Below are 27492 nucleotides of genomic sequence, written 5' to 3'. Positions count from 1 at the left end.
ATCTACATCTTTTACCTCTGCCTACCAGCCCCTTGCCCAACATTTCTCCTGTCACCCCTCTCCAGCACCATGCCACATCTCTTCCTCCATTCCCTCCACCACCATGTCCAACACTCCTCCCTCTTCCTCCTTTTCCATCTATCCCACTATTCTCTCTCCACCACCACATCCAACATTTCTCCCTCTCATCTTTACCACAGGCATCTCTACCTCATTCCTCTCCCACCACCACGTCCAACAATTCTCTCCCTCACTGTGCCCAACAATTAACATAGAAACATAGAAAGATGACGGCAGATACGGGCAATAGCCCATCAAGTCTGCCCACTCCATTGACCCACCCCTTTAAATCTACTGACCCCTTTAATTATACAGCCACTTTACTGACCCGCTCCTTCAAGTCTATACCCTAGTGACCCTATTCCTGGACTTGATCCCCGTAGGGATCCCACATAGATATCCCATTTATTCTTAAAGTCCGGGATGCTGCTGGCCTTGATCACCTGCACTGGAAGCTTGTTCCAATGCTCAATCACTCTTTCTGTGAAGAAGTACTTCCTGGAGTCCACAAAACTTCCCTCCCCTGAGTTTGAGCGGATGCCCTCTTGTGGTCGAGGGTCCTTTGAGAAGAAAGATATCATCTTCCACCTCAACGCGTCCCGTGATGTACTTAAATGTCTCAATCATGTCTCCCCTCTCCCTACGTTCTTTGAGAGTGTAGAGCTGCAATTTGTTCAGTCTTTCTTCGTACGAGAGACCCCCGAGCCCCGAGACCATCCTGGGGGCCATCCGCTGAACTGATTCAATTCTGAGCACATCTTTACGGTAATGTGGTCTCCAGAATTGCACACAGTATTCTAAATGAGGTCTCACCATGGCTCTGTACAATGGCATTATGACTTCAGGCTTCCTGCTGACGAAGCTTCTCTTGATACAACCTATCATCTGCCGTGCCTTAGATGAAGCTTTCTCCACTTGAGTGGCAGTTTTCATTTCTGCACTGATGATCACTCCTAAATCTCGTTCTGCTGTAGTCCTGGTTAAAGTTTCTCCATTTAAGGTGTAAGCTTTGCATGGATTTCCGCTTCCGAGATGCATGACCTTACATTTCTTGGCGTTGAAGCCCAGTTGCCAGGTTGAGGACCAACTTTCTAATGTACGTAGGTCATGCGCCATGGTATTCTGTAGATTGCAGTCGCTTACTATATTGCATAGTTTGGCGTCATCAGCAAATAAGGTTACCTTACCTTGAAGCTCTTGAGTCAGATCCCCAATGAATATGTTCTCCTCTTTCTTCCTTTCCCCATGTGCACCATCTCTCTTTCCCTCTCATTCATAAACCCATGCCCAACAGTCCTCCCTTTCTATTCCCTCCCCCTCCTCAGCATGTCCCAAGTTCATGCCCCCTCCCCCTTCCCTCTTGTTTCAAGTTCACGCTGCCTCTCTCCCTTCTGTGTCCCAAGTTCATGCCCCTTCCTTCCTTCCTCCCTCCCAAGTTCACATTCCTTTCCTTCCTTCTGTATTCCAATGTTCCCCTCTCTCTCACTCCCTTCTGTGTCCCAAGTTCGTGCCCCCCTTCCGCAGGTGTGCACCTATGTTCTGGCTGGCTCTAAGAAGTCCAAGTAGGCCTCCTCCTCCTCCTCCTTCCTTCTAGCCACACTTGTTTCTTCACAAAGCCACGGGCAGCGGTTCTTACATTGCTAACCACGGGTTTGTGAAGAAACAAGTGCATCTGGAAGGAAGGAGGAAGAAGCCAATGTCTGAGCCAGGAGACAGGTACGTCATGGGATTCCCATCGACTCTGTTCCTATGCACCTCTCTAGTACAAATCCCACACTACTTTGGGATGTAAATTCAAATCCAGGACTAGCCAAAAAGTCTCCAGCCTGGAACTGGGTAACTTGGTATCTCTCTGGTCCAATCTTGGTTTTACTCTGTTGCAAGTATGGATTAGCCTTCTGAGCTATCCGGGAAAATGAAATCCATCAACACATGCAGTAGAGTAAAACCAGAAGCAGATTCAACTGTTGTTTATGTTGTCGAGTCAGATGGTAATCCTAAAAACAAAGTCAAATCAGTTTGTCAGACTTCTGAGAGAATTCCATTGGGGGGGGGGAGGGGGGAAGCACAGCAGGACTTGTACCTAAAGAGCTACAGTTGATGGATTGGACATACACCCTGTTGTGCTTTGGTAGAAGTGTTTTGGGATGCATACATTTTTGCTGTCTGTGGAATTGTTTCTCTTTGAAAATATTATAAAAAATAAATTGCTTAACTGGAAGTTGTGCTGCTTTAACGCAGCATTTATATATCGCTAAATCATCACACTGGCTTTGAAGCGGTTTACAAGGAAACAAATAAAAACTAGACTTATACAATAGCCAAAAATCTAATCAGGTACTTTAAGTAATTTCCCTCTCTGTCCCAATGGGCTCACAATTTTACTGCACTACCTATGAAAAGGAATGAACAAACGATTATTATCATACATAACAGACACAGATAAAGGAAGGAAGAGAAAATAATAATACAATTATTCAGTAAAAAACATAACAGGACAGAAAAATTCCATGAAGCAAAATTACTGAACAGATAGGTATTTAACAAATACCCAATCCCTCCTGCCATGCAGAACACACCTATGTCATATCCCACTCCGCGCCAGGCACCCTGGAGCCATTTAAACAGGAATTGAATACAATTAAAGCAGCTTCCATCACTCCACAAAATCATACCAACTTACCACCTCTACCTCAAAGAATAAAACAGCCCAGGAATAAATGGGTCACAGTAGGCTCAGAAAATAATATTAAAAATTGAACTAAGGCCAGTACTGGGCAGACTTGCATGGTCTGTGTATGTCTGTATATGGCCATTTGGTGGAGGATGGGCTGGGGAGGGCTTCAATGGCTGGGAGGGTGTAGATGGGCTGGAGTAAGTTTTAACGGAGATTTCGGCAGTAGGAACCCAAGCTAAGAAGAAAAAATTTAAAAATTTAAATTGAATCAGGTTGGGCAGACTGGATGGACCATTCTGGTCTTTATCTGCCGTCATCTACTATGTTACTATGCCCCTCCCGAACCCCCCCAAAATGGCAGGAGGGATACCAACTCCCTCCTGCCATCGGATGCCGCCCCCGTACTTTTTTAAAATGTTGGAAGCAGGAAGCCCGCTCTCTGGCTCCTTTTTCAGGCCCGCCTGTCTAAATGAGGGGCCTTCCCCTCCCTGGTGCATCATGTGAGTAGAGCCTTAGGCATCTAAGTCAGTCAGGCCTTAGACATCTCCCTCTGTATCCAGGATACTGAGGGAGGAGCCTAAGGCCTTTATTGGTTTGACCAATCAGGGAAGGGGCGTCTGATGGTAGGAGGGAGTGGGCATGCCTCCTACCATTTTGGGGGTTTTTTGGGGGGGAGCAGGCAGTGGCTCCGGGGTGCCTGACACAGGGGAAAGGGGGGCAGTGGCTCCGGGGTGCCTGCCGCTGGGGAGGGGGGGCATGGCGCAGGGGTGTTCTGTGTCGCAGGAGGAATTCAGTATCCATCCTGCTATTTGTTTTGGGTTCAGGGGGGACAGTGGCTTGGGGGTATCTGGCTTGGGGGGGTGGCAGGCTGTGTTTGTCGGGGGTCATTGGGGAGGGCCATTATTGGCAGTGGGGACTTTTTCATTTTTTTTTAATGGGATAGATATTTTGGGTGTGTAATACATGCAAAATATCTGTGCCATTGGGAAAAAAAAAAAGAAAAAACAAAACAGGGAGACCTGTCGGTTTAGACAAATCAATTATTACGATCGCTAAAACCCCATTTGGAATAGCCAAGCGATATTAGTGCAGCAATTGCTTGGCTATTTTGCATGGAGTTTTAGCTAATTTGCATGGCCGGATCAGAAAATGGGCGATCGAGGGGAAAAACATGCATCGGGTCGGTAACAGCGATCGTCGCTAAAGCTGTGAAAACGGGTTTAGCGACGATTGCAGACTTTAGAGCATCTAACCCCCCTATTATCTATTCTGGCAAGCTGGCATTTAGAGCATGGTGCACAATGCAGGAAAGCTTAAACAGGATTTGAGCATTTACAGGATGCCAATGAAGCCTGCAATAGTACTCAGAGATATGGTCATATTTCCTTAAACCGAAGATCAACCTGATTGCAGTGTTCTTAATCATTTGAAACTTATTCAGTTGAGTAGAAGTTATGCCTGACCTCTTGGCTTTCTATATTGGGTTTTTTTGGGGGTAGGGGACCCCTTATTTATCCAATAAATTTTAAACTGGGCCCTAACGTGGACGCCTGTGAGATCACTGTTCCACCTTGTTCAGTGGTCGTCATGGAAACCGAGCTGTAGGACTTCAGTGCTCTGTCAAAATAAAACCGGTTTAAATGAGCCAAATCAGGAATGGGCAGCATTAACTGGTCCAGTTGGGAGTTCACAAGCATTTTTATTAAATGATACTTTTTATTGGAAGACAGAAATCTTGCGAAATAAAAATCACTTTTAACTCCCCTCCCCCCAGCTACTGAAAAGTAAGCTAAACCAAATGGTACTGGAGCATTCCTGCAATTCAGTGTGGCATTTTTTTTTTTTTTAATGAGAGATTTTTGTGGTAGGGAGAGGAGAATGGAAAGTTTGAGACTTCAGGCTCATTACCAACATTTGGAGCTCTGGAAAGTATGAGAAGGGCTTTGCTCAGTGAATCATGAGGAACAGGAAATTATTTAGGAAAAGATTGTGGTTATATTTAGTACTGTAGTTAGAGAACATAGTCTTCTGTGCTGAAACACCGAGAAGCCTCTCCTCGCCTGCCTTTATTCCGGTAGGCAGCAAAGTAAAAAAAAAAAAAAAAAGTACAGGCTTAAAAAAATCTGCTCGTTTTCAGCCTTTAACAAAGAATCCTACTGAGATAAAATGGCAGAAACATATTTACAGCTAGTGACTTAACAGACAAGCTAGTCCTTGATATTTGTGGTGTATATTACTACGTGTCATGCATCCTTTTGAATTCTTGCATAATCCTGATGCTGTACTAATGCCATTGTGTGAAAAGCAAGCTTTCTGTAGCTGGCACTTCGATTTTGCCGTCACTACAGATGTGAGGAGCTGGGTGTGGTTATTTGCGAGGCATATGTTTCCAGCAAGCCTTTTACAAAGCTTTGGCAGAAATGGCCCAAAGAGCAAAAGTATGAGGCTGTAGCATTTTGCTCTTTATTGAATGCTCTCTCTGAATTTGATCTTCACGTTGAGGGATTTTTTTTTTTCTTGTGTTGCAGATAATGCCCAAGGAACTGCCTTTTAACATCAATATCCAAGAACCACGATGGGATCAGAGCACGTTCGAAGGAAGGGCCAAGCACTTCTTTATGGTGACCGACCCTCGGAATGTATTACTGTTCTCGGAGACCCTGGATGAGGCAAAGAAGATTGTACAGAATTACAGGTTCACAGTGAGCTCTTTTCATTCCTTTGCTGTGCTGGTGGCCTGAGTTAAGATCCAAGTCATGTGTTTACATAAGAACATAAGAATAGTCTTACTGGGCCAGGCCAATGGTCCATCAAGCCCAGTAGTCTGTTCTCACGGTGGCCAATCCAGGTCACTAGTACCAGGCCAAAACCCAAGGAGTAGCAATATTCTATGCTACTGATCCAGGGCAAGCAGTGGCTTCCCCCATGTCTTTGTCAATAACAGACTATGGACCTTTCCTTCAGGAACTTGTCCAAACCTTTCTTAAAACCAGTTACACTATCCGCTCTTACCACATCCTCTGGCAACGTGTTCCAAAGCTTAACTATTCTCTGAGTGAAAAAAATATTCCTCCTATTAGTTTTAAAAATATTTCCCTGTAACTTCATTGAGTGTCCTCTAGTCTTTGTAATTTTTGACAGAGTCACTTGTACCCACTTGTACCCATTCTACTCCACTCAGGATTTTGTAGACTTCAATCATATCTCCCCTCAGCCGTCTTTTTTCCAAGGTGAAGAGCCCTAACCGTTTTAGTCTTTCCTCATACGAGAGGAGTTCCATCCCCTTTACCATCTTGGTCGCTCTTCTTTGAACCTTTTCTAGCGCCATTATATCTTTCTTGAGGTAAGGAGACCAGAATTGAACGCAATACTCCAGATGAGGTCGCACCTTGGAGCGATATGGGGCATTATAACATTCTTAGTCTTGTTGACCATTCCTTTTTTAAAATAATACCTAGCATACTGTTTGCTTTTTTGGCCGCCACCGCACATTGGGCGGAAGGTTTCATTGTATTGTCTACGATGATAACCAGATCTTTTTCTTGGGCGCTAATCCCCAAGGTGGACCCTAGCATCTGGTAACTGTGATTCAGGTTATTCTTCCCAATGTGCATCACTTTGCATTTGTCCACATTAAATTTCATCTGCCATTTGGACGCTCAGTCTTCCAGTTTCCTAAGGTCCGCCTGCAAGTTTTCACAATCCGCATGCGTTTTAACAACTTTGCACAGTTTAGTGCTGAGTCATACTTCCGTTGTGTTCAGGGTTATAGCATTGTGAGCAACACGTGCAGAGCAGCATTTACAGCTGTGACTGAAGTTAAGGCTTAGCAGAAGGGAGTGGGTGACCTGCACAGAGCGGCACTTATAGCCCTTACTGAAGTTTAGGTATGGGCACTGACACTAGCCATAGTGGTCCAACTTCAAGTACTTAAATGCCAACAATAAGTGTGCGTACATGTGCCCCCTCCCCGCTCATGCCCAGCTAAGCTCCATCCATGTGTATGCCTCTTTGCAAATACATGCAGGGCCCTGAACCAATGGATTATGGTGCCCTGAACCATCTTCGATGCCCCCGCCTCCCATACTTAAGCTTTCTCCCCTTTTCTCTCAAGCCCCTAGTCTGGCATTGCTTCCTCTCCTCTCTCCGTTCTCCTTCCCCTGCTGTCTCCTAAACAGTACCTTGCTTGCTGGTAGCAATAACATGCACAGCAGACTGCTTTTGGTCAGCCCTGGGTCTTCCCTCTGCCACGTCTTGCCAACAGGAAATTGCAGGCAGGATGTGGCAGAGGGAAGACCTAGGGCTGGCCAAAAGCAGTCTGATGTGCATGCTATTGCTACCAGCAAGCAAGGTACTGTTTAGGAGACAGCAGGGGGAAGGAGAAGGGAGAGAGGAGAGGAAGCAATGTTGGTCTAGGACAGGGGTGGGCAACTCCGGTCCTCGAGGGCCAGAATCCAGTCGGGTTTTCAGGATTTCCCCAATGAATAAGCATTGAAAGAAGTGCATGCAAATAAATCTCATGCATATTCATTGGGGGAAATCCTGAAAACCCGACTGGATTCTGGCCTTCGAGGACCGGAGTTGCCCACCCCTGGTCTAAGAGCTAGAGAGAAAAGGGGAGAAATGTTGGACCGAGATAGAAGAGGGAGAAACTTTCAGACCAAGTGTAGAACTGACAGAGAGCTCAGGGGCCAGGGATCTACTTTTTGTTCCTTCCTTCAAAACTTTTCATGTGCGACGTACCACTTCATTTGCCGTTACAGCACTCCAAATCTGGAACTCCCTGCCCTCTTATCTAAGGGAAGAATCAAATATTGACAAATTTACAGGAGCATTAAAAAGCTTCCTCTCTACAGAGACGCTTTTAATCCAAGATTCTTTTACAATCTGTGAAAAGGCAGCTCTCAACTAACTTTCCCCTACCCTTTTGTGTTATCCTTGCATGTCTTCTTTTCTAAAATTACTGTATTTCACCCTCTACCCTCTTGTTTTCTGTTTCTCAGTGGGTCTTGTTCCGTGTTTTGGTTCTCATTAATTATTTTAATTTTGATCACCTCAATTTAATTGTACTGTATTGTATATCGCCTAGAACAATGGTTCCCAACCCTGTCCTGGAGGACCATCAGGCCAATCGGGTTAGCCCTAATGAATATGCATGAGAGAGATTTGCATATAATGGAAGTGATAGGCATGCAAATCTGCTCCATGCATATTCATTAGGGCTAGCCTGAAAACCCGATTGGCCTGGCGGTCCTCCATGACAGGGTTGAGAACCACTGGCCTAGAATGTTAATAGGCAAGTAATCTAATTTTTAATAAACCTTGAAACCCTGTTTCTCCGGCACCCTGGCCCAGAGCTTTACGCTGTCCAGTGGTTGAGCTGGTCCTGAATACTTGCTATGAAAGATAGCATTTAAGCACAAATTTGGCACATATGCCCTTTATGCTAGTATTCTAAACATATATGCATGACATAACGTGTAATATGCGTGTAAATGTTATACCTATTTCATAGAATTGCACCTATAACCTCAAGAAGGCAAGTTACAGTAAAAACAGCATGTGTTTCACACTCATTTGCCTGAAAAATGTTTTAGCTCCAATTTATAATTCAGTGAAATATGGATGCCTGACATGTATTTTAGGGCCTTGGGAGTGTATCAGGCTTGAGCTGGTTATTTGATTTATCAAGGAATCTGAGAGGTTTACTTGGTGAAACTGATGACTGAAGTGGATGATGACGGGGCATGGCCTGTATATCCTCAAGCATCTCTGGCTCTAAAGACCTGAGGCTGATGTCTCTGAAATGTCATTTAAACACTTGGCTCCTTCGGTGTTCTGTTTTCCAATATGCTTTTATTAGGGCTGCAAGTTAATTTGGGTTAATTCCTGCTAAAAAGCAGAAATTCTCAACCCAGTCCTTGAGACACACCTAGCCAGTCAGGTTTTCAAGATGCAATGAATGTTAACGAGATTATGTTTGCATACAATGGCAACAGTGATTGCAAATTATCTTATCCGTATTTATTGTGAACATCTTGAAACCTGAGTGGCTGAGTGTGTCCTGCTATGTGAGAGCCCCTGGTACGAAGGTGTGACCTTTGACAAAACATTTGATCTGAGCTTCAGTTTATTTTAAACTAGCTTTTAAATGAGGAGTTCTTGGTAGGCACGATCTTAACCTAGGACAGTGGTAGGCAATTCCAGTCCTCGAGAGCTGGAGCCAGGTCAAGTTTTCAGGATATCTACAATGAATATGCATGAGATAGATTTGCATCTCAAGGAGGCAGTGCATGCAAATCATTTCATACATATTTATTGTGGATATCCTGAAAACCTGACCTGGCTCCGTCTCTCGAGGACCGGAATTGCCTACCCCTGACCTAGGAGATGCCTAGGACTTTGTTTTTTTTATGGCTGTCTTGAATGTTCACGAGACTGTCCCACATTACTGAGAGAACTGACAGTGGGTTATTGTTTTAGGTCAAGAATAGTGACTCCAGGGTTGACTGAGGACCAGCTCTGGCGAGCGAAATACATTTATGATTCAGCCTTCCACCCAGACACCGGGGAGAAGATGATCCTGATTGGGCGTATGTCTGCCCAAGTCCCGATGAACATGACCATCACAGGCTGCATGCTCACTTTCTACAGGTGCCTTACATCCACGATCCTCCTCAGAACCCTCAATAGTGGCTCTAGACATTATGGCCCGTATTCTATATATATAGCGCTGTCATCGGCGTCTGCCTTAAAAAGCAGCTGCTGATCGCACGTCGATCACGTGACAGTGCCGTTTATAGACTCGCGCCTTCTGGAAAGGTTTTCAAGGCCTACATTCCCAGCGCATACCTTTTGATGTGAATATTGCCTATGAAGGCGCTTTATGACACCTAACGCCACTTCCGGTGTTAGCTGCACCTACAGTAGTGTTAAGTATCGTAAAATGCCTCCATAGGTGCGATTCTGGTGCCATTTTTTTAGCCACCGGTAGGCCCCTACATTTAAAAAAAACTGCTTTTAATCAATTTTAAGCGGCGTTTTCAACTTAAGTTAGGCACTGGTAGGTGCCTACCGACACCTAACTTAAAGCGCCATTTATAGAAACTGGGCCTATCGGGCTTATTTAACATGATGCAACATGTAATGAGGGGCAAAGCTCAGCGTTGCTGAATTAAAAAGTCCACGTACTGGTACACCACCGATTTTCTGCCCCCCCCCCCCCCCCCCGGGTTCTGAACCCTTGCCGGATTAACCGTTTTGCCAAACCAATGGTGGTCACCTTTAGTACATACTGTGACCCCGCCACCTCTTCTCCTCCCTCTTCCCCATGTACATCTTTAAATTTTCACTGGCGGTGAGCAGCATCTTCAATCTGCTGCTCTTGCTGGCCTTGGCTGGCCTTATAATGTCACTTCCTTGTCGCGGGACCAGGAAGTCATGTCGGAGGAAGAGCCGAGGCCGGTGCAAGCAACAGGTCACAGATTCTGCTTGCCAACGGACTAAAGGAGGTGCCGGCCATCCATTGCCAGAAAATCGGTGGTGTACCTGTAACTCTGTAAGGGCCCAATATTCAACTTGCGATGATAAGCAGCAGACTGTAAGCCATTCACAGGTATAATATCAGGAAATTATTCTTCATGGAGAGAGTGGTTGATGGCCTGGAATGCTCTTCTGAGGGAGGTGGTAGAGGTGAAAACAAAGAAGGAATTCAAAAAGGCAGGGGATGAACACACAGGATCTCTCATTTAGAAAATGAATGGTATAGTAAAACAAAACTTAAATGGCTGCACGTGTGTTTGATGTGTCGAGTGCTTCGATGGCGATTCCAGCTGTGAAGAACCAAGGCCGGTAGCGAGCAGACTTGCACGGTCTGTGTCCCGTTTATGGCAATTCCATTTAGAATAGGCTGGAGAGGTGTGCGATCGCAGCTCCAGTAGTTGGAGCTTAAGGATGGTGCCGGGCAGACTTCTACAGAAGAAAGACAATTTAATCATGAATTGATAAGGAGTGTGACTGCTGGGCAGACTGTATGGACCATTAATCAGCTGTCATTTACTATATTACTATGTTAGCGCTGTGGTCTTTATTCGGCACTAGATTTTGAACGCTGTTTTTTGGGATCCAGCCCTTAATGGGCTAAATATTGCTACTAACTGGCTAAGTAGCGGCTCTGCCTAGTTAAGTGCTGCTGAATATTAGTGGGTGGCCAGGCGTGGAGGAGTAGCCTAATGGTTAGTGCAACGGCCTGCAAACCTGGGGAACTGGGTTCAATCCCCCACTCTAGCTCCTTGTGACTCTAGGTAAGTCATTTAACCCTCGATTGCCCCAGATGCAAAATGAGTACCTATATTTAATATGTAAATCACTTTGATTGTAACCACCAGAAAGACGGTATATCGGTTCCCTTAAACTGGGTTAAGTGTATCTAGCTGCTGCTTTTTTGGCTGCTCCTCAACTTTTTCAGAAGGTGTGCATGGGACGTAAATTATATTAACGTAATGTAACCTGCATTTTGCATGTGCAGAACAACTCCAGCTGTGGTGTTTTGGCAGTGGGTGAACCAGTCCTTCAATGCAATTGTGAACTACACCAACAGAAGTGGCGATGCACCTATTACACCGAGGTAAGAGTTTTCTGCTTATACGAAGAGCTACAGGACCACAGAGCTCAAAAATGTCCCTGTGCAGTGCTTTCCTTTCACTCGTTTGTCTTTCTTTGCAGTCAGCTGGGAACCGCATATGTGAGTGCTACAACAGGCGCTGTCATTACTGCCCTGGGCCTTAAATACTTCACCAAGGTAAACTACCTGTAAAGATCAGCCATCAGCATCGACTAAGAGAATGGTTCAGCCAGTGGGTTCTATGCCATTGTTAATCGCATCAGAACTCAGTCAGTCCATGGAGAGCGTTCTATGGTACTAAATGCTGTAGCTGGATCTTCAGTATGCGGAATTCTAAAGATGTCATTGAAATGAAATGTATTTTAGATCTTTTTGATTTTTTTTTTTTCCAGTGAGTGATGTCTTCTCTTTTATTGTGTGTTGTGGCAGGGGAAAGGCTAAGGCCACTGACCCACCTTGACCTCCACAGCATCAGGACGAGCAATCCCTGGAGTAGGCCAGTTAGGATTGGTGACAGAAGTAAACAAACGGATCCAAAATCCAGTTTACTCTCCGTCACATAGTTATTTCATCCCTAACAGGGCATAAAGGCAACCAGAGTTCCATTCTTGTGCACTTGAATTGCTCAGCTCGGCCCCAAAATGTTTCCGCTTCGTGTTCAAACTTAACCGGTCCAAAAATAAAAATGTTTAACAAAATAGCAATTCAGGTACAGTTCCAAAACTCTAGTGGCTTTTTGCCCGTCTATGGTCAAATAAATTTCTCTTCACTTAACCCTTCAGGGCTGTCGGAGTCCAGCCCCTCCTTGGCTACAGGGCTTGGCTCCTCACTGAGTAGATATGAGGCTTCTGGCTCCTCACTCTGCTGAAGTGACCTGGCCTTTTCCTAACATAACATGGAATTTTACTGTAATCTAATCTAATCTAATCCTTAGGTTTGTATACCGCATCATCTCCACATTCGTAGAGCTCGACGCGGTTTACAGTAGGAGAAATAGGAAGGAACTACAACAGAGGGTTAGAGGTAGAAGTGTGAAGAAAATTTAGAGGACTTGGGATGCCAAGATATAAGAGTTTCCTTGATTCCTAAATTGGAGGGAGACTTACATTTTTGAGAAAAGCCAGGTTTTCAGATGCTTGCGAAAAACTTGGAGAGAGTTCAAGTTCCGAAGAGGGGAGGTAAGGTTGTTCCAGAGCTCAGTGATCCCTCAAGATCTACTAGCAGCAGTTTTATAAGTAACTTGAGCTCTCTCACCTCATTCACTGTGTTTACCAACTATACACTGAATTCCAACTTCAGTGTGAAGGGACTATCCTCCCAATTAAATAGTAATCCCTCCCAAAAGCCCCTCTGGTGAGACTCAAATTAAACTTCCCTAGCATGACTCTCTTAGTATAACCCTGATTTCCTAGCATAGCAGACAGGAAAAGAAAGGGTTAGTGATTTTCCCCTCCCCTGACACACTGTAGCTTCCCCTGCACATAACAGAAATACTTCTTGAAGCTGGTTAGCTTTTACTTTCTCTCTTAGACTAGCACTACACTGAGCTCTTTGTCTAGCTTAAAGCAGGAAAACCATATAACATTCTTTAATTCATTTCTAAGGGAAGAAATATTATTCATACAATGTTCTAGGTGACTCTCATATGTCTTCCCTTGGTTCCTGCAACATTTCTGTCTCGTCCCTAGAACTGAAACATTCGCTTCAAAATCCATGCATTCATCTATCACTGGCACTAACTTCACTTCCTTCAGACCCAGACATCATTTTTACATCTGTGACCTTTGGCATATGGTTCCTACACTGTATAGAATCTTTAGCCTTACAGAGCCCCAGAGGTTCTCTAGCTATAAGAACATAAGATTTGCTGATGCTGGATCAGACCAGTGATCCATCGTGCCCAGCAGTCCGCTCGCGCAGCGGCCCATAGGTTAAAGACCAGTGCCCTATTTGAATCTAGCCTTACTTGTGCATGTTCTGTTCCAGTAAGAACTTATCCAACCTTGTCTTGAATCCCTATAACAGCCTTCGGAAGAGCGTTCCAGATTTCTACCACTCTCTGGGTGAAGAAGAACTTCCTTACGTTTGTATGGAATCTTTTCCCTTCCAACTCTAGCGAGTGCCCTCTCGTTCTTTTCACCTTGGCGAGGGTGAACAATCTCTCTTTCTCTACTAAGTCAATTCCCTTCAATATCTTGAATGAATGATATCTCTCTCGGCCTTTCTCCCATGAGTGGCTACTTCTGAGAGAGATGACCGTCTTCCTTGCCTTTTCAGCCTCTAGTGGAGCTCCCCAGCTTCTGTTTTCCTGTTTCCTTAATTAAGCCCACAGGTGAAACAGAAGGTCTTATTGGTTGAAGCACAGGTTGTTTCCCTGCCTGTCTCAAAGCATCTTGCTGTAGCTTTGCCTGGGATGCTTTCTACACCCCTACCCCTCTTTTCTCTATCTAGAGGAGGAGATGTGGAATATGTGGACTGTCTCGCCTTGTCAGGATCCTCAGACAAGGATGAATAAGCCTGTGGTGCAGAAATACTTTTATTTCCCGTAGCTTTTGGCTTTAGCTGTTTGCTACTGACTTTAGCTTTCTCTCCAGTGATAGGGCAGGTTTCTTTATTCCTTTGCTGAAACCTAGGGATTTCTCTGTTTTCTCCCTTTTCCCTGTCAAAATGTGTGTGTGTGTGCATGTTGTAGTTTTTTTTGTATTTTTGCTTCATGAGGGCTCTTTTTATTAAGGCGTGCTAACTGATTTAGTGCGCTGAATGCTAAGGCACCCATAGAATATAATGGATGCCCTAGCATGCGCTAAATTGTTTATCGTGCCTTAATAAAAGGACCCCTAAGTTCTGATTATAGAACTCTCTCTTACAAAATAAGTGATGGGGCGGAGCCTATTAAAGTACATTTTGCAGTAGTGAATCAGATATGACAGCCCATTGTTCTTGCTAAGTTCATTCCTGCTCTTTCCTTTCCATGAGTTCTTCATCGTTGCGCAATTGATTGTGTTGAAGGAAGACCAGAGGTTCATTAAGTAACAGTCATTTGTGATCTAATAGAAGCTGCTCAGACTAGTGATGGGGAATAAGTTTGTGTAATAGAAAAGGATACCGAATGCCAGTGGCACTTCATTCATTTAGGGCAGTGTTCTTCATTGCAAGCCCTGGGGCCAGTGGTGGCCCCCATTAACCTTAAGTGTGGCCTTCTGACTCTTCCTTTCCCATTCCCCCCCCCCCCAAAATCATGTTGATGGCTCTACATCCATATTGGTTTTGTTTTCTACCAGCACTATTCAGTTCTTTGTAAGTCTGATCTGTAAGTTGACCAAACTTGTTCACTGTTCTCCTGAGAGAGAGCTGTATGGGATTTGGGTCACTGAACAGCTCAGATCTGCCGAGTCATGTGCCAGAAGAAAACTGAATAGATATTCAAAAGTGGCGCTGCCAACAATCTTTTGAGCAAATATGGGAGGATTAAAAAAAAGCTGATGGGGAAAGCCAGCTTAAAGGGGTTGGAAAAGGAGACTGACTGGTGGGGGTTGGGGCTAGCTTGGAAAAGTTGCAGGAGAGCATGCTGGGGGAACAGGGATAATCCGAGATTTTGTGGGGGATGATGGGCTTAGGGAAAGGGAAAATATATGGGGGATAGACTGTAGTTAAATAAATAACTCAGATTGTGCCTGAGCAGCCAGGCGTAGCGTATCAGAAGGGAAACCCATCAGGACAGTTGGGCCATGGGAAGACTCCCTTTCAGTGTTGTCTGTTGTGGTTCTTTGCCACCTTAGATAGCATGGTCACACTTGGCACTTCTCTAATTCTTCTTATCTTGTGGTTAAGGTCAGTCATTAAATTTGCATGCATAAGGTTGGCACTACAGCCACCTTCACGTCATTTTTATTTTGCATTTATCTTTCTTATTTCATTTCATTATATCTTATCCCCTTTAGGACCCCTGGGTAAGGCGATCTCGCTGAAACACGGACCGTGTAGGGTCCGTCAGGACAATCACACGTGTATTACTAATTCGGACTTTTATTTGCATTTTTATTGTGAAGAGCGAGTTAAAATCATCTTTCAGAACATCTACAGTCTGTTGTTTTTATCTTCCCCTTTCAGTGTGCTATTTGTTCTGTCCAGCAGCATTCCTGTCTCTCACACTGAAATTATTTTGCCAACATGGCTTTTACTAGGAAAGTAGTGAAAATCACAGATATAGGGGGTTGCGCTAATAGGCATGATGATCTTGAATACCATTTTGGGTCCTTTTGCCATACCTTTTGATCAACCAAAGCCCTCAATGACGGACACACAACACCGAACACTAGATACAGTAACGACTTGGATGGAAGACCACAAACTGAAACTTAACCCAGACAAAACCAAATTCATCCTCCTCGAAAATAACAAAGTCCCAACCCTAACCAATTTAGAAATTAACTCAATCAATTACCCCATTCAAACCACCCTAAAACTACTAGGCATGACAATTGACAGATGCTGCACCATGCAACCACAAATAAATAAAACAATACAGAAATCTTTCGCAGTTATGAGAAACCTTAGACATGTCCGAAAATTCTTCGAAAGAACACAATTCCAGCTCATAGTAAAATCCCTAATCCTAGGCCCACTGGACTACTGCAACATCCGCTACCTCCCATGCCCTGCAACAATGATTAAACAATTACAAACAATTCAAAATACAGCTCTGAGACTTGTCTACTTATTGAGGAAACACGACCACATTACAAAGGCATACATCAACTCACACTGGCTTCCAATCCAGGAAAGAATACTATTTAAATTTTACTGTATACTATTTAAAACTATAAACGGAAACAGCCCAACCTACATGAACCTCATCCAAACTACCTCAACCAGACATAGAAAAACACACAACCCATTCATACACCCCCCAATCAAAGAAGTAAAATGGGAAAAATCTATACGACAGCTTACTAGCCACTCAAGCAGCAAAATTAGATAACCAAATTGCCAATCTACTGCTAACAACCCCAGGCTACAAGATGTTCAGAAAGGAAATAAAAACTATACACTTCAAGAAATCCCTGAAAAAGGCTTAATACCACGAGTACCTTCCTTCTTCCCATCTTCTCCCTAGCCCACTGATACTACCTGACCCACTCTTGGAAATGACATGTGATCTTACTTTGTAACCCTCCATCTATAACTCTTTTTGTAATCCGCCTTGAACCGCAAGGTAATGGCGGACTAGAAGTCTCTAATGTAATGTAATGTAATAACTGCATGTGTGTGGCTTGGGAAATCCTCAGCTTTGAGGAAGGAAATAAATCAGACAAGCACCAAGAGGAACTTGCAAGGCATGTATGTGATTTATTTTCTGGACTGTCTTTATCTCCCAATCTCTGATTTTTCTTGTTTTTTGTCTTTTTGTTTTTTAGCACTTGCCCTCTCTCGTTTCTCGCTTCGTGCCTTTTGCTGCAGTTGCAGCTGCTAACTGCATCAACATCCCTCTAATGAGGCAGAGGTAAGGGTCTGCTCATCACCTCAACGTAACACTGTTTCGGTATTAACCCGTATTGTTTGAATTGTATGCGCCTTTTTTACATCTTGTGCATGGCAGCTAATTTTCAAAGAGAAGCCACTCTTTGAGAATTGGGAGTGGAGGAATAGCCTAGTGGTTAGAGCACTGGGCTGACAACCAGGAAAGCCTTGTTCAAATCCTTCTGCTGCTCCTTGTGACCTTGAGCAAGTCACTTAACCCTCCTCAGGTACAAACTTAGGGGGCAATTCTATAACTTTATGTTAAGCACTCTGAGTACCGATTCGATTCCATCATTGGTGTGTCAAGATGCTGTTGCAGAATACTAGTGTAAACCTAAATTGGCCCGCCTAAATTTATACACGGTCGTATACATAAACAGGTGTAAGAACATAAGAATTGCCATATTGGGACAGACCGAAGGTCCATCAAACTTAGTATCCTGTTTCCAACAGTGGCCAACCCAGGTCCCAAGTACCTAGCTAGACACCAAGTAGTAAAACAGATTTTATGCTGCTTATCCTTTTCCAAAAGCCATCTTAATAATTGCTTATAGACTTTTGTTTTAGGAAATTATCCAAACCTTTTTTAAACCCTGCTAATCTAACTGCTTTCATTACATTCTCTGGCAATGCATTCCAGAGTTTAATTACACGTTGAGCGAAGAAATATTTTCTCCAGTTTCTTTTAAATCTACTCAATATAGTACAATAACTCCCAATATAGACAGAGTCCATAAAACATTGAAAAGCAAGGACCCAACACGGTCCGTGTTTTGGCAAATTGCCTTCTTCAGGAGTCCCAATAAATCCACAATATGTGATTAAACATTGGCAACAACTAATAGTTATAGCGATCTAACCGACCATCAGATCAGGGAAACACCTATTAGGAATATCACTGTATAGCGTTTTAAATGTTCCAGCAGCACAAGATGGATTAAGCACACTACTCAGGCTCACAGTCCTTCTGTTACCTTCAGCGCAGGGGATCCCCTAAGTGCTCCATTGCCCCAGGTACAAAATAAGTACCTATATATAATATGTAAACCACTTTGATTGTAACCACAGCAAGGCAGTATATCAAATCCCAATCTCATTCCCATTCTTTTGTTCATCTGACCTAATTCTGCTCCTGTTCTGCCTAGCTGTAAAGGGTGCAACAAGTTAGGACCAAAACAATTCAATAACCCACTGATTTCTAGGGTAAAACAGAATAGTCCACACTAGCTTCTTCTTACAACTGAATAGAGCATTTATTGATAAAAGAAAACAAACAATACATCACCATGAGCATGTGCTTCATCCTCTAGCCTCTGTCACAGACCGGGAAGCCTTTCAGCAACGGCCAGGCCGAGAGCTCATGGGAGGGCCCTGGGCAATGTGTGCACTTCAGTCCGCAGACGAGCTTCAAACATAACAGTGCTAAGGGGCTTTTTTTAAAATAGTAACATTCTCACACAATGTTTACCTTCCAAACACACTCAGGATGACACATGGTTTTTTTTTTGTTTGTTTTTTTTTACAAATGTAAGGTTACATCTAGGTTATACAGAATGAATAAAAACAAGACATTTATTATATAGAGAAAAAAAACCCAGGTCATCTACTGCTTGTTATTAGTATGTGAAGGTTTTGGCCAGAGGCTCTGCTCAGTGTGACCAACAGATGTATTACTGATTACAGATTAGTTTTACTGATAAGAGTTCGCAATCCAGAAAAGAATTCAATTCTCATCCAGTACTAACAGGCAGTGGCGTACCTAGGGGGGGGCGGGGGGGGGCGGGCCGCCCCGGGTACCAGCCCTAAGGGGGTGTTCCCGGCCTTGCCGTTCAGTCCCCCGCCACCCCCGAAGGACCGCTCGCCCCCCTGGCCTCCCCGCACCACCTATGAACAGCTGCAGCAGGATCGCGAAGTCAGCGTCAGCATCCCTGCGCTGCGATCCCGCCCCTCCTCTGACGTCAGACGTCGGAGGCTGGGGCTGGCGGGCTCGGAGTGGCGCGCGGAGTTACGGTGCAACCCGGCTCCCACTGTCCTCGAGCTCTCCTCTGCCCGCGTTTTGCCGCTGCCGTTCCGTTCCCCGTCCCTCCTCCCCTCCCCCGCCCCACTCCGACTCTCAGCCATGGTCATGGCGGATGGTCAGAGGCACTTGCAACGGGGGCCCGTGCGGGTGGGCTTCTACGACATCGAGCGCACCCTGGGAAAGGGCATCTTCGCCGTAGTGAAACTGGCCAGGCATCGCATCACCAAGACCGAGGCAAGTAGAAGCGGCGAGCCCCGGCGGTAGGGGGCGGAGGGCGGAAGCAGGTCGCCCCTGCAAAATGCGTTTGGGGGTCAGGAAGTTGGGGCGGGCGGGCAGGCAAGCAGGCTTTCAAGGGGGAGGGGGTGACAGGCAGGCAGGCAGGCCTTCAAGGGGGGACAGGCCTTCGGGGGGGGGGGTGTAGGCCTTTGGGGGGGTGCAGACCTTCAAGGGGGTGCAGGCCTTCAAGGGGGGAAAGGCAGGCAGGCCTTCAAGGGGGGGATAGGCCTACAAGGGGGGGGGACAGGCCTACAAGGGGGGGGACAGGCCTTCAAGGGGGGGTGCAGGCCTTCAAGGGGGGGGACAGGCCTACAAGGGGAAGGGACAGGCGTTATGTTATGTTTGGAATAATGGTTACATATATGAGGTTCAATAAAAGAAAATTTTCACTGCCTGTTTCTATTCTGACCATTTATTCCATTTCATGGTTATTGCAAAAAAAAAAAAAAAAAATTTTTTTTACATGGGGGGGGGGGGGGTGTCAAAAAATGATGGGCCCCGGGTGCCACATACCCTAGGTACGCCACTGCTAACAGGCACTGACAAATCTCAACAGGCTCTACTGATAAGCAGCTGGCAACAATCGAGTCAGCAAAAGCAATGGTCAACTAACTATGAGAGGCTCTGCTTATGAAACTATGCAGTACTGTCCTAGGCATATAGGCCCTGCAATGCTAAGTACTTTTTTTTACAGCTTCTCAGGTCAAAGTACATGAGCTGTATATCAGCATTCTTACATTTACCTACATGAAGGGCATTTGCAGAGTGGGTTTTTTTTAACTTTTAAAAAAATATTATGAATGTTGCCTCTGGGTTCCACTTTAAGAATTTACCACCCAAGAAAAAGACCTTGGTATCACTGTGGACAATTGAGGTGCTCAGTTCAGTTTGCAGCAGCAGTCGGAAAAGCAGATAGAATATTCTGAATTATTGGGAAAGGAATGGAGGATAAAACTGAAAATTATCATAATGACTTTATAAACATATGGTGTGACTGCTCCTTTAGCATCATATGAAATCCTGATTGCTCTCGCTCCAAAAATGGTATAGAGGCTGATACTGCTCCAAGAGAAGAGGGTTCAAGTCTTTTATTGAAGAACTAAGGCCAGTACTGGGCAGACTTGCATGGTATGTGTCTGTATATGGCCTTTTGGTTGAGGATGAGCTGGGGAGGGCTTCAGTGGCTAGTAGGATGTAGATGGGCTGGAGTGAGCTTTGACGGAGACTTCAGCAGTTGGAACCCAAGTACAGTACTGGGTAGAGCTTTGGATTCTTGTCCAGAAATAGCTAATAAGAAGAAAAATTTTTTAAAAAGTTGAATCAGGTTGGGCAGACTGGATGGACCTTTCGGGTCTTTATCTGCCGTCATCTACTATGTTACTATGTCTCAAACTTTTTTTTTAGTTGCGGCACACTAAATGGAGCAAATGTTTTTCATGGCACATTATAATTAAAATTATAAAATTGCAAAACAAACAAAATTAAATTTGAGATTTATTTAAAGTTCTTTAAGCTACGTATGGGTACTTGTAAAAACGGTAAAACTAAAGTAGATAGAATAGAATTGCTAATGAATGCAATGGATGTGCTTGTTTTTGAGTGTAAATTAACTCAAAACGCGACTCGATAGCTAACAAGCAAACATGTATTTCATCATCCACTATCTACAGTCGTTCTCTTTTTTTTCTATTTAATTTCCGTTACAGCTGACAATCCAAATTTGCAAAGATAAAAAGATCCAAGTGGTAACAAAGCCTTTGTTGCTCAAGTTAGGATAACTACTGCATAAAAAATAAAACTATTTGCTGCCAGCTTTCAAAAACCAATCCCGTCAAAAAAAAACTATGTTTGCTTGTGCGGTTGTACCCTTATGCACACAGACACTCATAACATTGACAGTCTCTTGCGTACACGGCATACATGAAGGGGATTTTAAAAAATAGAGTAAAATTCTGGAATCTCTTGTAGCACACCCAGAATCCCAAACAGTTGAGAGATACTGTTTATAGAGACTGAGAATGGCAAAGGGAGATGAAACAGTTCTCTTATGATAATGGATGAGTCTTAATGGACGAGGAACCTTCAAATCAGAGAGAGATAGCAGAGAGGGGCTATGTTAACCTTCACGATTTTATAAATTTTAACAGAGAACGGTTATTTATCTTTTCGAATTTTGCTAGATCTAGAGGACACTTCCTTGAAACTAACAGGGGATCTTTTCCAGATAAGCCCCGCCAAAAAGTTAACCCCGCCACCCAAAAAAGATTATAAAAAAGAGGCGCGATCTGTATAAAGTAAAGTGGGGGGGTTCCCCCCCCACACACCCCCGTCGGAGCCCTTAAAAAAATGGTCGACAGTTTATCCTATTTTTTATAATGTTAAGTTTCATATCCTCTTTTTTATAATCTTTTTTGGGTGCTCCGACAGGGGGGCGTGGGGGGGGAACCCCCCACTTTACTTTATACACATCGCGCGGCGTTGTGGGAGTGTTGTGCTGAGAACTTCACTGGTTAAGGTTGTGTGCGCTGGCAAAAGGTGGCGGGGCTTAACTTTCGGCGCATGCACTTTTTCCATTAGTGGCGGGGCTCATCTGGAAAAGATCCCTAACAGGTAGCAGTGAAACACATTTAAGTAGGGATATTTTCAGTTAAGACAATTATGATGTGGCATTTGATGATGGAGAATGTGGTGAAGACTAGCAGATTTAAAGAAAAAAAAAAAATGGTTTGGGGGTGGCTCCAACTATGCAATTATTAATCAGGTATACATGTGATTTAGTACCTGTTTTGGGATTGAGTGACATGAAACATCTCCCCATTAGGATCTGCCAGGTATTTCCAAATAACCCAAAGATGGAAGACTATCCTAGTGGTTAGAGCAACAAGCAGAGCAGAAAACCCAGGGTTCAAATTCTACTTCACCTACTTACATTCCTTTTGATCTTGAGCCTGTTGTTTCATCCTCCATTGGCTTAGGTACAACAGACTAAGGGCTAGATTCATTAAGGAAACCGATCATGTACCGATCGGTTTGCGACCCCTTTGTGACCCGATTTCCCTCCGACCTGATTCACTAACCTTGAGGTCGATCACCTCCGATCCGCGCATGCAAATGAGGGGAAACTGCATGCAAAGTAGGGAGGGTCGCGATTCACTAACAAAAAGCAGGCACACCAACTGGGCTGGCTGATCCAAAAACAAGTGACTGCTCAGGACCAGTCGCTTGTGTAAAAACCCTGCTTTCTGCCCTGATTCTCCTGCCACCCTGCTCCTGTCTGCCCCAATCTCCGCTCTGGCCGCTCTGCTCTTGCCCCGAATATCTCCTGCCGCCGCGACTCTCCTACCCTTCCCCGCACTGCGAACCTGGAGGTTTAAAATGGGTTAAAACCATGGGCTCATGAAAAAGTTTTAAAAAAAAGACTTTTTGCTGCTCTGCCGGGCATGGAGGGCTAGCGCATGTGCAGACCATCTACAGTTGGTTTGCGCTTGTGTCGGGATCGCTAGAGAGTGATCCCGGCAGTCGGTTGGGAGCGTGATTCCGATTGCCCTCATTTGCGCGAGGGCGGTTTGTGAATCAGCCCCCCGGACACAGATTGGATCGGATCCGATCCGTTGCCCTTAGTGAATCTAACCCTAAGTGCTGAGACAGGGAAATGACTTAGGTACCTGATTGTAACTTGTCTTGAACTTGTATGTGGAAAGAGGTGAGTAATTATATCTAAACCTAAACTGGCCATGTTCAGAGGCAGGATACTAGGCCGAACATAGTAACGTAGAAGATGACGGCAGATAAAGACCTGAATGCTCCATCCAGTCTGCCCAACCTGATTCAATTTAAATTTTTTAAATTTTTTCTTCTTAGCTATTTCTGGGCAAGAATCCAAAGCTCTACCCGGTACTGTGCTTGAGTTCCAACTGCCGAAATCTCTGTTAAGACTTACTCCAGCCCATCTAAACCCTCCCAGCCATTGAAGCCTCCTTCAGCCCATCCTCCCCCAAACGGCCATATACAGACACAGACCGTGCAAGTCTGCCCAATACTGGCCTTAGTTCAATATTTAATATTATTTTCTGTTCCTCCCACGCTTCTTTGAACTCAGTCACCGTTTGGCACCCTTTATGCACTAAGGATGACTGTTTTTGGATTTTTAAAGGATGCTCTTTAATTTGCTTCCAAAGCAACTCATTCTCCTGCCATAGTTTTGTTTGTATAGGTTCACAGATGGTTAACTTGTACTTAGGTTGAACTGATTTTGATGGGATTAGAACTAGTAATGAGACATAGACACTAGAGAATGACACGGTGACAAAATTCATCACCGTCCCCGTCCCCGCGGATAACCGCGGTAAATAATCCCATGTCATTTTCTAGTGTCTATTTCAACCTCAGTCCTTCTACACCAGCATTCTTCAAAGCAAAGCTTGCGGGTCAGTGGTTGTGGCCATTCATACTCTGATTCTTATGTGAGCCGAGGATAATGAAGCCATTGTGACATCACTGATGTGATTGGCTCTTAGGCACTGGTGGAATGAGGCATTATGACATCACAATATCTGCTCTGGATACCAGAGACTGTCATTCTGTAGTGTCTGTTTCAACCTCAGTCCTTCTACACCAGCATTCTTCAAAGCAAAGCTTGCGGGTCAGTGGTTGTGGCCATTCATACTCTGATTCTTATGTGAGCCGAGGATAATGAAGCCATTGTGACATCACTGATGTGATTGGCTCTTAGGCACTGGTGGAATGAGGCATTATGACATCACAATATCTGCTCTGGATACCAGAGACTGTCATTCTGTAGTGTCTGTTTCAACCTCAGTCCTTCTACACCAGCATTCTTCAAAGCAAAGCTTGCGGGTCAGTGGTTGTGGCCATTCATACTCTGATTCTTATGTGAGCCAAGGATAATGAAGCCATTGTGACATCACTGATGTGATTGGCTCTTAGGCACTGGTGGAATGAGGCATTATGACATCACAATATCTGCTCTGGATACCAGAGACTGTCATTCTGTAGTGTCTGTTTCAACCTCAGTCCTTCTACACCAGCATTCTTCAAAGCAAAGCTTGCGGGTCAGTGGTTGTGGCCATTCATACTCTGATTCTTATGTGAGCCAAGGATAATGAAGCCATTGTGACATCACTGATGTGATTGGCTCTTAGGCACTGGTGGAATGAGGCATTATGACATCACAATATCTGCTCTGGATACCAGAGACTGTCATTCTGTAGTGTCTGTTTCAACCTCAGTCCTTCTACACCAGCATTCTTCAAAGCAAAGCTTGCGGGTCAGTGGTTGTGGCCATTCATACTCTGATTCTTATGTGAGCCAAGGATAATGAAGCCATTGTGACATCACTGATGTGATTGGCTCTTAGGCACTGGTGGAATGAGGCATTATGACATCACAATATCTGCTCTGGATACCAGAGACTGTCATTCTGTAGTGTCTGTTTCAACCTCAGTCCTTCTACTCCAGCATTCTTCAAAGCAAAGCTTACGTGTCAGTGGTTGTGGCCATTCATACTCTGATTCTTCCCTCTCTCCTTAAAGAATGACATGAAGATGGTTTCCCGCGGTTATCCGCGGGGACGGGAACGGTGATGAATTTTGTCACAGTGTCATTCTCTAGTCCTTGCAAACCTAATAGTAAGAATTATGATAGTTTGGATTATTTAAGGAAAAAGACAGTACATTTCTTCAGAATAATAAATAAATAATGTATTAATGTATTGCTTGTTAATTAGATTTACTGCATTTTTTGCTAAGCACTATATTGTAATAGCTTGCAATACCATTTTTCTGCATGTCGAGAGGATTGTGTGATTAAGCATTTATAAGGTTTGTTTCTGTTTCAGAGAACTGCAGTTTGGCATTCCCATTACCGATCAGAATGGGGAAAGACTGGCAGAGTCCACAAAAGCAGCCCAGCAGGCCATAGCTCAAGTGGTGATTTCTCGAATTGGCATGGCTGTCCCTGCTATGGGTAAGTAGCTAAAACATTGCATCTCTGCCTTCTAATGTGAGAACCTTGCTGTTTTAACAGGAGGATTTCTGAGTTTTGCCCATATCTCCACCCTATGACTGAAATGCTGTTCTATAGGGCACCACTTCCTTCTGTGGGAGGTCATGGAAGTACATGGTCGATATAAGTTCTTCTCTCTTTCTCAGTAGCATTGTCTCTTTCCAATCTAAGCAGGCTAAACTAAGGTCTTTAGGCCTTAAGCACATTTATTTGCCGTGGGTTCTTAGGATGTGGGAGCACAAATAGTTAAGCTCTGGAACTCGTTGCCAAAGGATATGGTTACGGAAGTTAGCATATCTGGGTTTAAAACTGCTTTGGACAAGTTCCTGGAGGAAGAGTCCTTAGTATGCTATTGAGATAAACATGGGGGAAGCCACTGCTTGCCCTGGAATTGGTAACATGGAATCTTGCAACTCTTTTGGATTTTGCCAGGTACTTGTGACCTGGATTGGCACTGTTGGATGCAGGATACTGGGCCAGATGGCTATTATGTGCTTATGAAGCTCTGCCCTCCGATAACACATGGAGGGTAATTCTGTAAAGAGGTGCCTGGAGGTCACTTATTGGGAGCGTATTCTGAAAGGAAAGTAGGCGCCTAGTTTTCGTTATAGAATACTAGCATATCTGGAGATTTACGTATATATAGTGTGTGAGCATATGCTAGCCATAGAGCTGGTGAAATGCCCATACTTAAATGCTTGAGGTATACACAAGTGAGTCCTGCCCATGTTCCACCCAGACTCTGCCCATGTGTTTACAGACCTATAAAATATGCACTATGTAAGATATGCACACATAAATATAAATATATATATATAAGAAGATATAATATGAATAAAAATATTTGATATATTTTATATAGGTATGTATAAGCAGGTAGATTGATTATATATTATAGGCGGAAATAAGAAAGAGGATTGATTATGGCAGTGTATCACAAACTGTGTGCCTCCTGAGATTTCAGGTGTGCCGTGGCACACTTGGGAGGAGGAGAGGCGATGGTGCCAGTTGACGGGACGTGCTTCTCACAGATTTTCTTCAGTGAGATCAAGATTATTTTTTTTTACAAATTTGTAAATAACAGCAGCCTATGAGATATTCAGTAACGCTAGAGCCATCATCGTGTTGACTCTCAGCATTTTAATGAATGTATCATTGAAGAAAAATCTACCCTTCACCTGTAGAACTGCCACATTACAAATCACAATCAGCTGCAGGAGATTTTGTTTTTATTATAAATAACTTTTTTGCACTTTATTGGGTGTTAGGTTCACCAAGGCTCTCCAAACTCAGCTCTCACACCCTCTTCAAATCTTAATAAATTACCCTGGCCTAAGAAATAGGTCGCACACTAGGCCACACCACAGGTTTCACATGCGCAGTACAGGCAGTTGCTGGGTTAAGAACAGGTTCTGTTTTTTAAACCATTCTTAAGCTGAGTTTGTATGTAACTTGGATCCTAGTATTCTTCCCACCTTCTCCACCTCCTTGAGTTCCCTTTTTTATCCTTTTCCATCCATCCCACTGTTCCCTCTCCACCACCACATCCAACATTACTCCTTCTCATCTCTCTCTTCCCCATGCATCTCTACCTCCTCTCCCACCACCTTGTCCAATAATTCTGTCTCCCTCCCTATGCCCAACAATTCTCCTTTCTTCATCTCCCCATGTGCACCATCTCTCTTTCCCTCTCTGACACCCAATTCTCCTTTTCTATTTCCTCCCTCACTTCAGCATCTCTTTCCCTCATGCCCTCCATTCTTCCATTGTATGGATCATGTCCCCTCCCTCCTTCCTTCCATCATTTGTCTAAAGTTTGTGCTCCCTCCCTCTCGAGTCCCAACATGCCCTTCTCTCCCTCCATTTTGTGCCTCAAGTACGTGCCTCCCTGCAGCGAGTGCTTACCTTCTGGCCAGCTCCTTCCTCCTCACTGCCGCATTTGTTTTTTTTGCACAAACGTTGGAGGGAAAGCTTCCAGCTCAGCCGCAGGACACGTGAGGACCCATCTTTGTGCTGAGAAATGACTGCATCAGTGAGGAGGAGGGAGCGGGTCAGAAGGTAAACACCTGGAGGTGGCAATGAGCAAAACGTCACATCGCCCTCAAGTTGGGCCTCATTAAACACCTTGTTGAGCTGCAGGTTGAACACCCTAGTTTAGATGCAAGTATTGCTAAGGAAGTGCATAGCATTGTCTACCTTTTCAACTAATGTTTGTCTGTTTAGCCACATGAATTTCTCTGTAGCTCTTACTTTATCACTATAGGACGTTTTATAGTTTATTAGAATTTAATG

At 44.3% G+C, this 27492-nt stretch overlaps 1 protein-coding gene across 4 annotated transcripts in view; it reads left to right on the top strand.

The window, feature by feature from the left end:
• Positions 1–27492, top strand: part of SFXN3 (sideroflexin 3) — a 49171-nt gene that overhangs the window by 3394 nt on the left and 18285 nt on the right. The window contains exons 1-7 of one of the 4 annotated variants that reach the window (XM_033942369.1): positions 5047–5175; positions 5266–5439; positions 9221–9391; positions 11265–11363; positions 11462–11537; positions 16778–16863; positions 25034–25161. In XM_033942369.1, the coding sequence (XP_033798260.1) occupies positions 5375–5439; positions 9221–9391; positions 11265–11363; positions 11462–11537; positions 16778–16863; positions 25034–25161 (625 nt within the window). In that variant the 5' untranslated portion in view covers positions 5047–5175; positions 5266–5374. Of the gene's footprint in view, positions 1–5046; positions 5176–5265; positions 5440–9220; positions 9392–11264; positions 11364–11461; positions 11538–16777; positions 16864–25033; positions 25162–27492 lie in introns of those variants that run through there. The other 3 variants (XM_033942365.1, XM_033942368.1, XM_033942367.1) reach the window with 3 other exon arrangements.

The sequence above is a fragment of the Geotrypetes seraphini genome, chromosome 4 (assembly GCF_902459505.1).
Source record: "Geotrypetes seraphini chromosome 4, aGeoSer1.1, whole genome shotgun sequence".
NCBI lineage: Eukaryota > Metazoa > Chordata > Amphibia > Gymnophiona > Dermophiidae > Geotrypetes > Geotrypetes seraphini.
Note: the sequence above shows the minus strand (reverse complement) of the source record. Positions and strands in the feature narration are given on the sequence as shown.